Source organism: Schistocerca gregaria, unplaced genomic scaffold (assembly GCF_023897955.1).
Source record: "Schistocerca gregaria isolate iqSchGreg1 unplaced genomic scaffold, iqSchGreg1.2 ptg000180l, whole genome shotgun sequence".
NCBI classification, from domain to species: Eukaryota; Metazoa; Arthropoda; class Insecta; order Orthoptera; family Acrididae; genus Schistocerca; species Schistocerca gregaria.
In genome coordinates this window covers 4412217-4428934 of record NW_026061730.1, presented here as the reverse complement: position 1 = coordinate 4428934, position 16718 = coordinate 4412217, and the positions used below count along the sequence as shown (strand labels likewise).

Sequence of the window (16718 nt, the reverse complement as noted above, 5' to 3'; positions counted from 1 at the left end):
TTTGAGGACAAATAACTGAACATGTAAGTTTGGAGGGCAGGATTGTATGAAAGTGAATCAAGGACATTTGGAAAATCGGAATCGAAGAAAATCGAAGCATTTGAGATGTGGTGCTACAGAAGAATGTTAAAAATTAGATGGACTGATAAGACAAGAAATGATAAGGTTCTCAACAGAACATTGAAGAATGGAACATACAGAACGCATTGGTATGAAGATGGGACAGCATTTTGTTCTTCATCTTGCATTCTTACTGTTCCCTCTTGGTTCTTGTACTTACTGTATATTACTCCTCCTTCGCTGCATTTTACTTTTCTCAGTATTTTGAACATTTTGCACAATTTTACGTTTCCAGATGATTTTTCTAGGTCGACAGGTCCTATGAATGTGTCCATTTTATTTTCTAGTTTTGCTGCCCTCATCAATTACATCGTCAGGCGTGCTGCTATCTTGTAGTGTTACCCTTCCGACAGCCAAAATGATCCTCATCTGTCATATCCACTATTTTCTTTTCTATTACTCAGTATATACACTATGTGATGAAAAGTCCCCAAAAACATACTTTTTAATATTAGGGGCATTGTGCTGCCACCTGTTGCCATGTACTCCATATACGCCACCTCAATAGTCATTAGATATCGTGAGAGGGCAAAATGGGGCGCTCTGCGGTACTCACAGACTTCAAACGTGGTCAGGTGATTGGGTGTCACTTGTGTCATACGTCTCTATGCGAGATTTCCACACTCCTAAACATCTGTAGGCCCACTGTTTCCGATGTGATAGTGGAAACGTGGACACGTACAGCACAAAAGCGTACAGGCCGACTTTGTCTGTTGGCTGACAGTGATGGCCGATAGTTGAAGAGGGTCTCATTGTGTTGTACGCAGACATCTATCCAGACCATCACACAGGAATTCCAAAAGTGCCTCATAATCCCCTGGAAGTACCATGATAGCCGGAAGGTGACAAAACTTTGATTTCACGGCAGAGCACCTGCTTATAGGCCACAAATCACGCCAGTAAATGAAAAACGACGCCTCGCTTGGTGTAAGGAGCGTAAACATTGGACGAATGAACAAGGGAAAAACGTTGTGTGGAGTGACGAATAACGGTAAACAATGTGGCAATCCGATAGAGGGGTACAGGTATGGTGAATGCCCAGTGAACATTATCTGCCAGCGTGTGTAGTACCAATTGTAAAATTCAGAGGCGGTTTTGCTATGGTGTGGTCGCGTTTTTCATGGAAGGGGCTTGCAATCGTTGTTGTTTCGCAAGGCAATATCACAGCACAGGCCTACGTTGATTTTTCAAGCACCATATTGTGTCCCACTGTTGAAGTGCAATTCGGGGATAGCGATTGCGTCTTTCATAATGCAGGACCTGAATCCTATAGAACACCTTTGGTATGTTTTGGAACGCCGACTTCGTGCCAGATCTCAGCGACCGACGTCGATAGCTTTCCTTAGCGCAGCACTCCGTGAAGAATAGGCTGCTGTTCCCCGAGAAACTTTCCAGCACCTGACTGAACGTATGCCTTCAAGAATGGAAGCTGTCACAGAGGCTAAGAGTGGGCCAACACCATACTGAATTCCAGCATTACCGATGGAGGGCGCCACGAACTTGGTAGTCATTTTCAGCCAGATGTCAGGATATTTTTGATCACATAATGTATTATTCCTGTCGACAAATTCCATAGACTAGGTGTTATGCTAATTGTGTCATAGGCGTCGCTAGTACCTGCTCTTGTCTACAGTATTCAGTCTAACGGAGTACCGTCATTCTCATGTAGTCTAGACGCCAACTTGTATAGTTCTTGGTTGACAATTATATCTATCTTTGTTTGTCCAATTTCTGTGATGGCCTTTTCATAGATGTCTATTCCTGCCTATATGGTATTCATCAACGTTGTATCTACAGCTTAAGTGAGATTCAGATGCATTACATGATTTTCTTGTACTTCAGTGTGCCACTACTTTCCATATTAATTCTTCCAGACCATTCCCTTCATCTTCAGTCCATAATTCATTGCTATTCAATGGACATCTGAGGTTATATCTGCCCCTGGGTATGCCTCACAGTCGAATTTCTGTCTGACCTGGACATAACCTAAGGCTGATACTTTCCTGTGGCTCGATCCTTTTCTAAACATACCTGCTGTGGGGAAGCAAGAGTTATCGATAACTAGCGACTGTTGAAAGTTAAAACAAATAGCGGCAGAGACAGGGAGACAGAAAGGGACTCCCCTGTTTTCCACTCCGCTACAAGACGACCATGCCTGTTTCTACTGCAGCCATAATGTTATGAAATTGCAGCACATAAAATTTTGATATTTTTATCATTATATGATTCGTTAATAGAAAGGCGAACAAACATGTAAGAGTAATGCATCCACAGTTTGAAACAGTTGTTCCAAAAATCCATGTTTTACGCTGTTTTACGTCTATGTCAACTTAAAGATGCAAAGCTACAATTTTTGTATTACGTGTATTCCGATAGAAACTATAACATATGGAATTTACATTAATTTCTGTCATCAATGATGAAACGAGCTATAGTTTCAAAATTTTACAACTGTAGTTGATTTTATCACTGGTGACGAATATCAACAGTTGTGCATGTCCCATCAAGAGAAATGCGTGCTGCTCGTGTACAATGCATGTTGTAGTGTTGAGTCACTCAGATGTCAGGTTATATATAAGAGAGTGGGCGAATGCCTTAATTTTATCAGATGAAATAAAAGCGTGAAAATGTAAAGTGCTTGTTATCCACTTTAAACTATTTCTAAGGCCACCGGCTCTACCTTTCCTTGCGACTAATATTGTCTGTTCTGCTGGGGTTGGCATCGTGTAGTGGGTCCCCGTACCCTCTAGAGCGTATGTGCGTCAGTGGGCGAATCGCAGCACCAGATGGCCTCAAAACTCTAAGAACTTCTAAAGAAAATGGCAGCACCTTCCTGCATTCTCGCTTTTACCACAAGAACAATGCCACGAGTCAGACATTCGTGCTGACGTCTTGTGTAAGTACAGTCTAAATCGTGTCATATCACATAGTGATCTTTTAATTCCGGACCTGTGCCCCAGCTTTATGCTGAGTATCCCGTGGACTCTCCCAAGAGAACAGCCGTGTTCACAGATCTACGTGGACGCGCTCCTGGCTTTACGACCACTCAGGCGTCCTGCCACGTCCCCATATGCCCGCCAAAGATCCGATCTCAGCCTCATAGGAAATGTCTGCGACCAGCGTGTGGAGAGTGGCGGTCTCAAAGTCCCTGCGATCTGGCGGCTCTACGGGATCTGCTGAGTGACGTCAGCTGAGCACGACACAGCTAGAGAAACTTGTGGAGGCTCTCTGTCGGTGAACTCAGGCCCTTGTCAAGGCTAGAGGCGGTGTGCTCTACTGCTGTGTTAGCATGATCTCTCCTTATCTGACATCGACTGAAATCTGTCCTCAACCTTCATGTTTATTATTTGTAACCTTGTAAGTAAACATAGCCAACTTTACCTTCTGTCTTAAGGAGAAAGAGGTAGACCTGCAAAATCTCAACCCTAAAAAACCGAACACCCACTCCCTCTTTAAAAAATGATCATAATTATGATGATATTAATCTTAGATTTCTTGAATGCATAGCTTTTAAACTTTTGCACATGCAGGTTGCCTGTCACTGGCTGCGTCCTACTGCAGCTGCCTAATGCACGAGTGCAGAGTCCTGTACAGGGAGTTGGGGGAGAGTGATACTCAGAGCCCTCATACCCACTTCATGTTGAAAGTGTGGGAAGAAGTGAGTGGAGCCTATCACGTCTGTCCCATGTATTTAAAAACTTTCTTCTACAACTAGAACACATATTATTCAACATGAAAAACAGTTAAACCATATGAGCAGATAGTATCTCAATGCCATGCACATATATGGCTGACACTGTTTAGCAATATTCTAGTATTAACATTCCGCCGCAGTTATATATAAAACATACACACACCCTTCTCTGTGATGGACAGAGGCAGAATGGTTTTTGAAAATATTACATCTTCAGAGCAAGCCCCTTAATCAGTCACTTCGTTATTTTACGTCTCTGTCCCAATGTACCAATGAAGTTGTTTGATGAGGTGAGAGGGTAGCGTTATCATTGTCATTCTTTCATTATGTAGAGGCACAACTGTTTGGGATAGGGAAAGTTAGTTTTGTGCAATATTCTGAGCACAGGTTACAGCCAGGTGCAGACCAGATTGCATTGAGCAATGCATACCAACAGTTGCGAAGTAGAATAGAGGCCGCAGGGCCGTCAAATTGCTGAAAGAGTATATGTAGCGGCTTTTCATGGCGCAAATCACAGGCAGAAGGAGACGTGATGCGAAACGGCACGTTTAGCAAAACAGAGGTGCGCAGCCACATGTAAATAGGTGCCAATTCACTAACAAAGAATTCAAGTGTGGTAGCTCTCTTGGATGGCGGGGCATGTCACACCACCGGGCTACACGCAGCAGCAGGTGGGGCCCCAGCATCCCAGTCCATGGCAGGTCTTTGGTTCGACCCTCTGAGGCTGACGCAGGGTCCGTAGCCACGCAGTCAGCCAGCGGCAGGCCACTCTTTGGCTCACTATCACTGACAGTCATCTTGGCTCCCAAAACATGACCCAAACCACGCTGGCGACGAAACACGGTGCGGGACATCCTGCATTGGTCAGTGGGCAGTGATGAGGCAGCGCATGAGGGAGGCTGTTGAATCAGCTGCTGGCACAGCCCTGAGTCGTCATATCACTGCTGCCGTACGAGGCCGACACATTAGCAGAGCATTTCACTGGGTCACTGAGGTGGCGCCCTCAGCATTGTGGGACCCGGTGGGTGATGCAGACCGGGGGGAAAGGGGGCACTGTAGTTGGAAACCATAAAATCGTTTGGAAGTTATTGTTGAGTTTTAATACATTACCCTGACACCACATGCCATCTGAATTAAGAAGAATCTAATTTCACTCAACTGTTCTTCTCTCCATTTACTGGGTCTTCTCTATGATTGCTCCAACTATATCTCAAGGTACAAATAATAGCGGAAAGAAACACTCATAAGCCTTCGTTTGCCTCGTGTAAGAGTTAGTCGAATAGCCACATGTAACGATGCCAACAGGTCACAACTCACTCGAGCTTTGACGTTTAAATGTTGCAATTTGCCCGTCATTGTGTACTGCTACTGCAGGTGCCACACTAACACTCCATAACTGGGTGGCCACAGTGGGCTGGAGTGAGTGGGAAACAAGTGATACACATGCGTTAAAATGTTATGTGTTCAGAGGGTCATAACTGCATACTGTCAACATTATAGACTACCTGAATGAGCTCATTACGCTTTATTTAACAATAACACACTTCCAAATAAGATACTCACCAGTTTTATACATCCACTCAGAGTCAGGTAGACGCCAGCTCTCACATCTCATCCTGCCGACCGTGGCTCTTGTGATGCGCCGCACAGCTTGGAGTGACTGACACAGGATGTGCTTCAGATCATCTGTTTGCAGCGTTGTCATGTTCCATTCCATGTTGTTCAACCTTTCAAAATAGAATGGAGTCAGCTGATGTAACAAATGATATTCTGAAACTTGACTATGTTTTATTCAATAGAATAGTGAAAACTAAACTCAACGTGACCCTTCTCCAGCTTTTATGTTTCCCAGTGATAGAGGTCGCCAGGCCATTAGAGATGAATCAAGGAGTTAGACAGGTATTCTGGCGTAACTTGTGACTGGTATGCGAGTCTAATAACATATTCTGGTGAACTGATCGTTTCTGATGAAATACAAGCATAGACATACAAATATGCAGCCAGAACTATGACTGGACAAGCACGACAGGCCGGCCGCGGTGGCCATGCTGTTCTAGGTGCTCCAGTCTGGAACCGCGTGACTGCCACAGTCGCAGGTTCGAATCCTGCCTCGAGCATGGATGTGTGTGATGTGCTTAGGTTAGTTAGGTTTAAGTAGTTCTAAGTTCTAGAGGACTGATGACCTAAGATGTTAAGTCCCATAGTGCTCAGAGCCATTTGAACCATTTGAACCAAGAACGACAAACCCCCTTTAAAGACGTGGAGTGGGCACTCCCCCAAAACATGTCTCACTGTCTTCCTCTTGGCACCATAGTCACAGGTAGCACTTCCACTATTAAACCCAGTTTTCAAGACATAGTCATGTCTTCCTTGCGCCTTTGGGATGAGGTTTAATCTTGAGCTTTCCTGACAACAGACACCATACTGCACAACCTTATTCAGTTGGTGGACTCCGATATTTAGGACTGAATTCTTATTGTACTCTGTCTTAGGAAGCAACCACTGAGTGGGACCTGTTGTAGTCATGCCATAAATAGTCAACATCGCCCTTTCTGTCTTAATTGTTTGAGCGATGTTCTCCCACGCTTTAGCACAATATGCAGCAGCTCAATATCCAAGAGAAATTGCACCATTGTTTTGTTCGTCTGCATTTCCTCCCCACTTGTTTCCAGAAATGTGGTACAGTTGATATAGAATAGGACCAAACGACTTTCACAGGTTTGCGCAGTTCTGCATAAATGACGGTGACAGGTAGAGGAAGACACCTAGGTAACTAAGGAGGTAGCTGCAGGGAATTTTATTCCCATTGAGGGGCACATATGACTGCCTGTGTGCCTCTCTATCATGAAAATAAAACTCTGTGAGCTCTGTTTCACTTCTGGTTTGCTGGAGTCTGTATTTGTAAAAGTACTCTCTCCACTTGGTGTCAACTTGGAGGCTTGTCGACACAATCATTAAGTAGTCATTTTCACTCGATTAATAGGATCCTTAGGAGTCGCTATGAACAACAGTAAAACAACTACCTAGGACCTTGGAGTGCAAAGAGATTGGCTGAAGCGTCAAGTGGAACGGAACCTGGGCCAGTGGAGTGGCTTCTGTTCACCAGCGAGTACAGGTTTCGAATGACACCTGGGGATTGTCATACAAGACTGTGTAGGTGAACTGCTACTGGTGCAGGTCTCACTCCATGGGTTCAGCCAGGGAATTGATCGATAATATTTTGGGCTGCTATGGTGGATGGGTATCCGACACTGGTGTACCTGCTCTAGGGGTAGCGTCTTTGATCAGAAATCCAAAAGTCCTCATTCCTGGGTTCGCAACCCGCCAGTGTTTAATTTTCATTAATAATAAGCACTGGTGGCCGAAAACGTGTATCATAAGAATCACCCTCTCTCGCCCTTGGGGTGGGAAAGAGCCGCTAACAGGCGGATCAATCAACAATGATCAATGGCATGAGGATGCAGAAGACAATGTCAAACAATGCATTAAATACACATAACGTGTATCCACAGGGCACGTGGCCTGTAACTGAAAAGGTGCCATGATCATCTCTCCATTGGGAAAAGTTTCCAGAATAGTCCACCATTCAAATTTCTGGGAGCGGACTGGCAAGATGTAGGTGACCTTTAGAAAACGATTGAATAATGAACGAGAGGATAATGTTCTTCATGTCGGGGTGTGGAATGTCAGAAGATTGAATGTGGTAGGGCAGCTAGAAAATCTGAAATGGGAAATTCAAATGCTCAATTTCTATATAGAAGGGGTCAGTGAAGTGAAATGGAAGGAAAACCAGAATTTCAGGTTAGATGAGTATATGGTAATATCATCAGTAGCAGAAAATAGTATATTGGGAGTAGGATTCATTATGATTGGGAAGTGTGTTAGAGTGAACAGTTCACTGATAGAGTTATGCTTATCACAATCAATAAAAAAACCGACACCGACAACGATAGATCAGATGTACAGGAATGAGAGAGGAGAAAGACTACCTCAATTATGCTAGTAATTTCGAATACTCTTAATAACAAGAGGAGGATGTATAATTGGAAATGGCTGGCTGATTTGGGGGGAGTACACTTAGATTACATGACGATCAGGGAGAGACTCCGAAATCATATACTGGATTGTAAGGCATACCCATGAGAAGATATAGACTCAGATCACAATGTAGTAATGATAAAGAGTAGTTTGAAGTTTAAGAGATTAGTCTGGAAGAATCGATACCTAAAGATGTCAGATGTAGAAGAACTAAGGAATGACGAGATACTCCTGAAGATCTGTGAGGTTATGGATATAGCAATAAGTAATAGTCTAGTATGCAGTACAGTTGAAGAGGAATGGATATCTCTGAAAAGGACAATCACAGAAGTTGGAAAGAAAAACATAGGTACAAAGAAAGTAACTGCGAAGAAACTGAAGTATTTCTTAATGTTCAGGGAAATTCAGGAATAAAGAAATACAAGTCACTGAGTGATGAAATAGACAGGATGTGTAGTGAAGCAAAGACGAAATGGCTGCCTGAACAATGAGAAGAAATCTAAAAAGAAATGATTGTTGGAAGGATTGAGTCAGCATGTAAGAAAGTCAAAGCAACCTTGAGTGAAATTATTAGCAAGGGCTGCAATATTAAGAGTGCAGCTGGAATTTCACTGTTAAATACAGAGGAGGAAGTGGATATTTGGAAAGACAACCTTGAAGACCTCTATTAGGAGGGAAGATTTGTCTTATGTGATAGAAGAAGAAAAAAGAGTCGATTTAGAAGAGATGGGAGATCCAGGAATAGAATCAGAATTTAAAACAACTTTGGAGGACTTAAGATCAAATACGGCAGAAGGGATAGACAACTTTCAATCAGGATTTCTAAAATCGTTGGGGGAACTGGCAACAAAGCAACTATTCACGTTGGTGCGTAGTATGTATGAATCTGTTGACATACCATCTGGCTTTCGGAAAAATACCATCCACATAAATCCTAAGACTGCAAGAGTAGACAATTATCGACCAGTGTGCTTAACAGCTCATGCATCCAAATTTCTGACAAAAATAATCTACAGAAGAATGGTAAAGAAAATTGAGGATGTGTTAGATGACTATCAATTTGGCATTAAGAAAAGTAAATGCACCATAGCGGCGTTTCTGACATTGCTGTTGGTGATAGAAGCAAGACTAAGGAACAATAAAGTCACATGTATAGGATTTGTTGACCTGGAAAAGTCGTTCAGCAACGTAAAATAGTGCAAGGTTTTCGAAATTCTGAGACAAACAAGGGTAAGCTATACGGAGAGATGGATAATACACAAAATGTACAAGGGCAAAGAGGGAATAAAAAGAGTGGACGATCAAGAATAAGGGGTCAGATTAAAAAGGATGTAATGCAGGGATGTAGTCTTTCACCCCTACTTTCAATATGTACATCGAAGGGGCAATGATGGAAATAGAAGAAAGGTTCAGGAGTGGGATTAAAATTCAAGATGATACGATTCGCTGATGACATTGGTATCCTGAGTGAGAGCGAAGAAGAATTACATGATGGGCTGAATGGAATGGACAACCTAATGGGTACAGAATATGGATTGACAGTAAATGGAAGAAAGACGGAAGGACGTAGCAGAAATGAGAACAGAGAGAAACATAACATTAGGATTAAGTGTCACGAAGTAGATGAAATTAACGAATTCTACTACCTTGATGGCTAATAACTAATGACAGATAAAGCAAAGAGGACATCAAAAGGAGATTAGCACTGGCAGGAAGGGCACTCCTGATCAAGTCTACTAGTATGAAACATAGCCCTTAATGTGAGGAAGAATTTTCTGGGAATGTTCGTCTGGAGCAGAGCATTTAATGGTAGCGAAACATGAACTGTGGGAAAACCGGAAGAGAAGAGAATCGAAGCATTTAAAATGATGGGTTACAGACGAATGCTGAAAATTAGGTGAACTTAGAAAGTAAGGAATGAGGAGGTTCTGCACAGAATCGAAGAGGAAAGGAATATGTGGGAAACACTGACAAGGAGAAGGGACACGACGATAGAACATCTGTTAGGACATGTTACTAGATTGGAGAATATCTCCAGCAAATAATTGAGAACGTAGGTCTCAAGTGCTACTCTGAGATGAAGAGGTAGGCATAGGAGAGGGATTCGTGGTGGACCGCATCAAACCAATCAGAAGACTGATAACTCAAAAAAAAAAGTAGGAAAGGTCTCTAACGCTTCGTCTCCAAATGCTGGAGATATGTTCAGAGGCTATAAAGACTCAGGCAGCAGTTTGAAACTTCTATAAACTCAACAAGCTGAACTGTTTGTACGCATCCACGCAACAGTTGGGCTGTGATGTCATCAGAGGGCTGCTTAAGAGAGCAGAGTCACGTGTGTTGTCGAGCTTGTGCAGGGGAACACTTGGCGCTGGTCTCTGTATTCAGCACTAAGGCCAGAAACTCGTCTAATTTCCGTCATTCTTCTTTCCGTTAAAGTTGCTTCCGTGCTTTGGAATTTATATGACCTCTCTGTAATTTCAAGTACTGTAATATTGGATCTGCATCGCAGAGACGAATCTTTAGTTTCCCTGGTCCTATTGGATATTCGTCAACTGCTGATTTATTTCTATTTCATAGATGACAATTGCTTTTCTGTTCCTTACGCAAGAAATTAATACTTCCGTTTGTACGTTCACATGTGTGCTTGTCCGTGTGTGCAAGACATTTTATATACTCCTCCTGTGGCAAGTGCTCACGGTATATTCTTTACAGTGTTCAAAACATTCAAGCTTTTTTGTTGCTGGTATAAACACTGCATCAATACTATGTATTCCTTGTGCTCTGATCATGTGAACGGTGACTGCTTTTACGAATGGGAGTAAATCTTTGGTAAATCTTCATGAGTAGCTCCATACCTTTTAGGAGATATTGCCCTATTTATCTCTTCTCAGATTAATCATTTCTTCTGAAAGTAGTGTTTAAATGGTCGTTGTGTTTCTGCAACTACTGTGGTGACAGATTATTGAAACCACCAATGTTCTCATCACTGCTCTTTTCAGTTTGGGACAGTGACTGAAATTTTTGTGAATGTATCCACACGTGTGAGTGAGGTTTTTGCAAACCTTCTGTGCCTAACATCTGCCGATTTCCTAAGTAGCTGTACATTCTAAAATGTTTAAACTTCTTTCTCTTTTTCTATATTGGATTTTGTCTTATAACTAACATCATTTGGCAAGTTTAGAAATTCTAAGTCCTCTTTGTCCATAAGGCTATCTAATAAAGTATGAGTGTCATCAATATAACAAAATCAACGCTAGTCATTTTTCTTGGTAGGCTGATGAGCTGTTCCTTTCAGTTATACATATAAAACTCCGTCGTAACTGTGCTGAGTATGTTTCCCATTATCACACTACCAGCTTTTTCTAAGAGTTTGTTGTCCTATTGAAAATGAGCCAATGTGAAAGAATATTTAAATCGATAACACTTGTCTTTAGACTTAATTCATTCTATGACAAAAAAAAAAGAAATGTAAATGACGCATCATAAAGGAATTATCGGAAAGTGACAAAAATCGGTGGGCGTGATGTGCAGAAGCAGGCAAACATATGAATACAGTTTCAGAAAAACTGGACTTTTATTCGAGAGAAAAAGCCTCACAAACTGAGCAAAGTCAATTACGCGTTCGTCCACCTCTGGTCCTTCTGCAAGCAGTTATTCGGCTTTGCATTTATTGGCAGAGCTGTTGAATGTCCTCCTGAGGGACACCATTCGAAATTCAGTCCAACTGGCAGGTTAGATCATGGAAATCTCAAGATGGTTGGATGGCCATGCTCAGTATGCTCCAAACGTTGTCAGTTGGGGAGAGGTTTGGTGACCTTCCAATCAATGAGATTCCTGGCCAAAGTCACGTCTGGAGACGACCCAGATGGTCGTTGGATACCAACCTTACTGTTGTCCGCCATATGGTCTGACAAGCTGGAGTGATGCTCAGGGGTGTCATTTGTTTTCACAGCAGGACCTCTTTGGTTGCCATCTGTCGCACCCTTACAGCACACCAGTTCGTCTATGGTGTTCTATACCCCGTTTTGCGTACTATATCCTCACCTACCAATAGTATCACCAGGAACAGCTCATATGTGATGTTTTGGCGGTGTCTGGAACATCCCGTTCAGCTCAGTGTTAACATGCCTTACAGCAGTTTTTACCCACGACCTATCCTGGCGGTGAAAGGCCACCACAAACACGACATTTGTGTGGCCAGTTCCTGCTCCTATTTTATCCAGGTCACTCCGCATAGTACACCTTAGATTCATACCCTAGGTTGTTTCCTGCTCCACCAACTATAATTACCTGATCTCCCTTCTCAAAGTCCCTCCATTGCTCACCTAAGTTTTCAGACACCTGGCTAGGACCAGCACTTGGTTGCACTGATCTTGTGACGTGGTACACTGCACTGTAATATTAGTAATTTTCACCTCACAAACATTAATATACGCTCAATAGTAAACGGCTGATGGCCTGAAGTCATCGAACAATTGTAATGTAAGAGAAATGAACCATCGCGTAGCAGCAACTGAATCTATTATTCTTTATCTTTGCTGCTCCTGCGCGGTGGCTGTAAATCTCTACGAACAAGTATCGATTAATGATAAAGGAATTCTTTTGTTCCCAAGACAAATGAGGTCTTGAGCGCTTCACCTTTTACTGTACCTATTCCATGAAAGGTGGACGCGGACTTGCCACGTTCCGCAATCGGTATTTTATAATTTGTGAAAAATGCTCCGTAATGTGTTAATTGTTGTTTTCCAATCAGAGAACATGTAGTTTCATGTAATTGATTAGAAAGAGACATCATCAAGATGACATTAAGATTGAATATTGACTGTTATGTATAAAGCATTTGTTCATATGCGCCATCCATTGTAATTTAATATAAAAAGGTACGCAGCATTAAAAAAAGTGTGTCAGAAATAAGTGTGCTTATTTTAAAATATTATCCTTAAGTAACTCCATCTCCTGGATACTTGAATTTTAATCATTTTGTATCAGTTTATCTCCAGAAAGTACCATCACGCTGATGGACCGAATGCAGCATGAGGCAGGAAGAACATTATCGTTTTCCTATCACTTCTGAATTAATGATTTCTTAATTTTTTAGTGTTGCTTTTATTCCAAAGTCAATAAATCTTTTGGTCCCTTAGTGTCGATCCGGGTATGACTGCATCGTGACCACGAAAAAGCACGAAAATGATTTTGTTGCTTCGTACCATTCTCAAGTAAACTAATCTGCTGGTCTTGTTCCAAAGAATGCAATCAGGTATTTAATGATTGCCATGAGTTATAACAAAAGTGCTATCAATCCCTGTTTCTGTTGCCAAGTTACCCACCAAAATATTTAAATAGAGTTTCAAGAAAATAATTTTTTACTTTTATTTCCTCCACTTGATAGCACTACAGCACTTGATTCCTTCTGAAACTCCTGGCCTACACCCTTCCATGACTGCTGCCTAGAAGCAGTATTCTTTTTTTGCTATTCTGATTTGATCCCGACCTGTCTTTTTTCTTTAAGGTAATGTTCTGCTTCAACCCTCCATTCAACTACATCTGGATAAGGACCTTCCTTCACTACATCAGATAGCAAGCCAAATTGGTTTACTAACTGAATTTCTAAAGGTTTTTCAACAGTTTCCCTTTTTCATCCTTTGGTTGAACCTTTTCCCACCCCCCCTCTGTTTTCTTCCCTTAACCTACATAATTCCTAAACCGCATATTCCAATTCAGCCTTAAGGGCACAAATGTTTGGCCCCTGTTCAGCGATTTCTCTGTCCTTTCTACATAACCTACATTTCCATGGAGGAGCCTCATTATCTATCCCCAATTCCTCGTCGCTATATTCATTTCAATGAAACCACAACCTACAGTCTTTTCACTCCCTCCAGGTTTCTACGGCAGCCACCACATTTATTAGATATGTATTCACAGAAAAATTTACGCAAAAGCGGAGAATAACTTTGCACAAGAACACTGATGTTTCGTAACCTGTATTAATACGTAACTAAACGGTAATGTAAACAAACTTTTAAACATTTCAAAATCTTTATAAAACAACCCTTGTAATTCTTCCTAGGTCAGAAAGTATTTTTCAAACGTCGCATTTTATTTAACGCCAGTGATAGTAAGGAACAGGACCGCATGTGTCAGAATGTGTCCCTTCCAGAAACGCGATTTCCTTTTTAAATGCATCCCCATCAGTTTAGGAAAAAGTTACCTTGCAATGCCTTACTATGGACAGTCAAGTCCTCTTAAAATATGAAATCCGCATTCGATTCCATGTGTTTTAATTTTTGTTCCTGCACGTCTTTTTCTTTCAAAAAATTAAACTGTAGAAAGTGTTAAATAGAAAAATCGTTCCTGGCATGACCCTTGGCTTAACTTACGCACTTTGCAGTACCATAGCCTCCATAGTCATTTCTGAGTTAGACTGAAAACTGTTGCAAATGAAAATGAAAAAATGCGTATGACTTCAGAAAGTTTACTATTCGCACTATCAATTGTTTCACGTGCTCCAGGCCTGCAAATTTACCACAAAGTGTTTCTAATGTACAAAACAATGAATACCGTCTGTCGACATTTGTGTTTCCTCTTTCATTGCCAAATAAATCTTTAAAATATTTCTGCATGGTACAACGAAGCCGAAGTAGATATTCCTGCATTTGAGTCAAGAACAGTTCTCAACATCAGTAATTTAGAGGTAGATATCCTCGGAGTAGTGAAGCAACTTAAATCACTTAATAACAGCAAGTCTTCCGGTCTAGACCGTATAACAGTTAGGTTCCTTTCGGAGTATGCTAATGCAGGGGCTCCATACTTAACAATTATATACAACCGTTCACTGGACGAAAGACCCGTACCCAAAGACTAGAAAGTTGCACAGGTCACACCAATATTCAAGGAAGGTAGTAGGAGTAATCCAATAAATTAAAGGCCTATATCATTAACGTCGATGTCCAGCAGGATTTTGGAACGTATATTATGTTCGAAAACTAGGAATTACCTCGAAGAAAACGGTCAATTGACACACAGTAAATACGGATTTAGAAACCATAGTTCATGTTAAACACAACTACGTCTTTACTTGCACGAAGTGTTCAGTGCTATTGGCGAAGGATTTCAGATTGATTCCGCATCTCTGGATTTGTGGAAGTGTTTTTGACGCTGTACCACACAAGTGGCTGGTAGTCAAATTGCGAGCTTATGGAATATCGTCGCAGTTATGTGATAGGATTCGCAATTTCCTATCAGAGAGGTCACGTTTCGTAGTAACTTACGGAAAGTCATCGAGTAACACACAAGTGACTTCTGGTGTCCCACAATGTAGTGTTATAGGCCCACTACTGTTGCAGGTCTACATAAATAATTTAGGAGACCATCTCAGGAGCCGTCTTAGGTTTTTTGCATATGATGCTGTGGTAAACTCAGCTAGTAAACTCATCAAAAGATTTAAAAAATGCAAATGGATATAGAAAATATGTCTGTATATTGCGAAAATTGACAATGGCTCTAAGTAATTGGAAGTGTCAACTCATTGTCATGAGTTCTACAAGAAATCCATGAAACTTCGGTTACACGACAAATCAGCCGAATCCAAAGCCCGTAAATTCAACTAAAACCTATTAAATATGATTACAAACAAATTAAATTGGAAAGAAGACACAAAATGTTGTGGGGGAGGCACACCAAAGGCTGCGATTCATTGCCAGAAACTTAGAAAATGTAACAGATCTACTCAAGATCTACGCTTATCTGCCCTCTTTTACAGTACTGCTGCACAGTGTGGGATCCTTACGAAATAGGATTAATGGACTACATATTGTAAGGTCAAAGAAAGGCTGCACATTCTGTATTATCGAGAAATAGGGGAAACAGTGTTACTGACAAGATACAGAATTTGTGATGGACATCAAAAAGGATGCTTTTGTTGCGGCAGAATCATCTCACGAAATTTCAGTCACCAACTTTCTCCATCGAATACGAAAGTATTTTGCTAACGCAGAAACACTTAGGGAGAAACCATCATCATACATCATAATTAAATAAAGGTAATCGGAGCTAGCACCGAAAGGTATAGGTATTCGTTTTTTTCGCGCATTGTTGTGAAGGTGGTCCGATGAATCCTCCACCAGGCACTTAAGTGTGATCTGCATAGTATCCATGTACATGTACATGTACAGTCGTGCTCAAAAGTATCCGAACGATCTGAATTGCATTTCGTCTGATTGGAATGCAACCCGCATAGTGCAGCTGTCTAGTAGGTCCTCTAATCGCCCCTCGGTACAGTCGTTTGACTATTGAAAATGGTTCCATCAAGTCACCACTAGAAAACACTGCTCTGTATCGCAATAACTCAAGATGTAAAGTAATACCAAAGTATTACAAATATCAGGGAACGTCTTATCACAGATAAGACGGTTCTTCAGGCTTGTAAGCTCACATTTATTACAATAAATGACGCACATGCAATGTTACCACTCTCATTATTACGTCAGATAGGTAATACACGCAGTACGTTCGTCATATTCATGATTTCCTCTTCGAAATAACATTCCGTAATTATTATTTAACACAAAATGACATTAAAAATTTAAGTTATTCACGAGCAGCTTGTTGAGAATATGTATGAACTTCAAATGACACGAAGAGCCGTCTCGTTCTGCATATGGATGCAAACCCAGGTCATAGAAACTAAGCAAAGACTTCTTGGCTGAAGGAAACTAACAGCCATTCCTGACTAGGCATACAGAGAGTGATATACCTCGATTTTAGACAGTATCAGTTAGCAAATATCAACTTTAAATTACATAACGAAAACACTGCTAACGGACGCGAATTCCTACCCAGCAACTACTGTCCTTGTAATTGTCCTTGT

At 41.4% G+C, this 16718-nt stretch overlaps 1 protein-coding gene across 1 annotated transcript in view; it reads right to left on the bottom strand.

Annotated features, from left to right (window-relative positions):
* Positions 1–16718, bottom strand: part of LOC126302895 (uncharacterized) — a 139067-nt gene that overhangs the window by 68238 nt on the left and 54111 nt on the right. The window contains exon 4 of the mRNA XM_049991750.1: positions 5378–5541. Coding sequence (XP_049847707.1) covers positions 5378–5541 — 164 coding nt within the window. The remainder of the gene's footprint in view (positions 1–5377; positions 5542–16718) is intronic.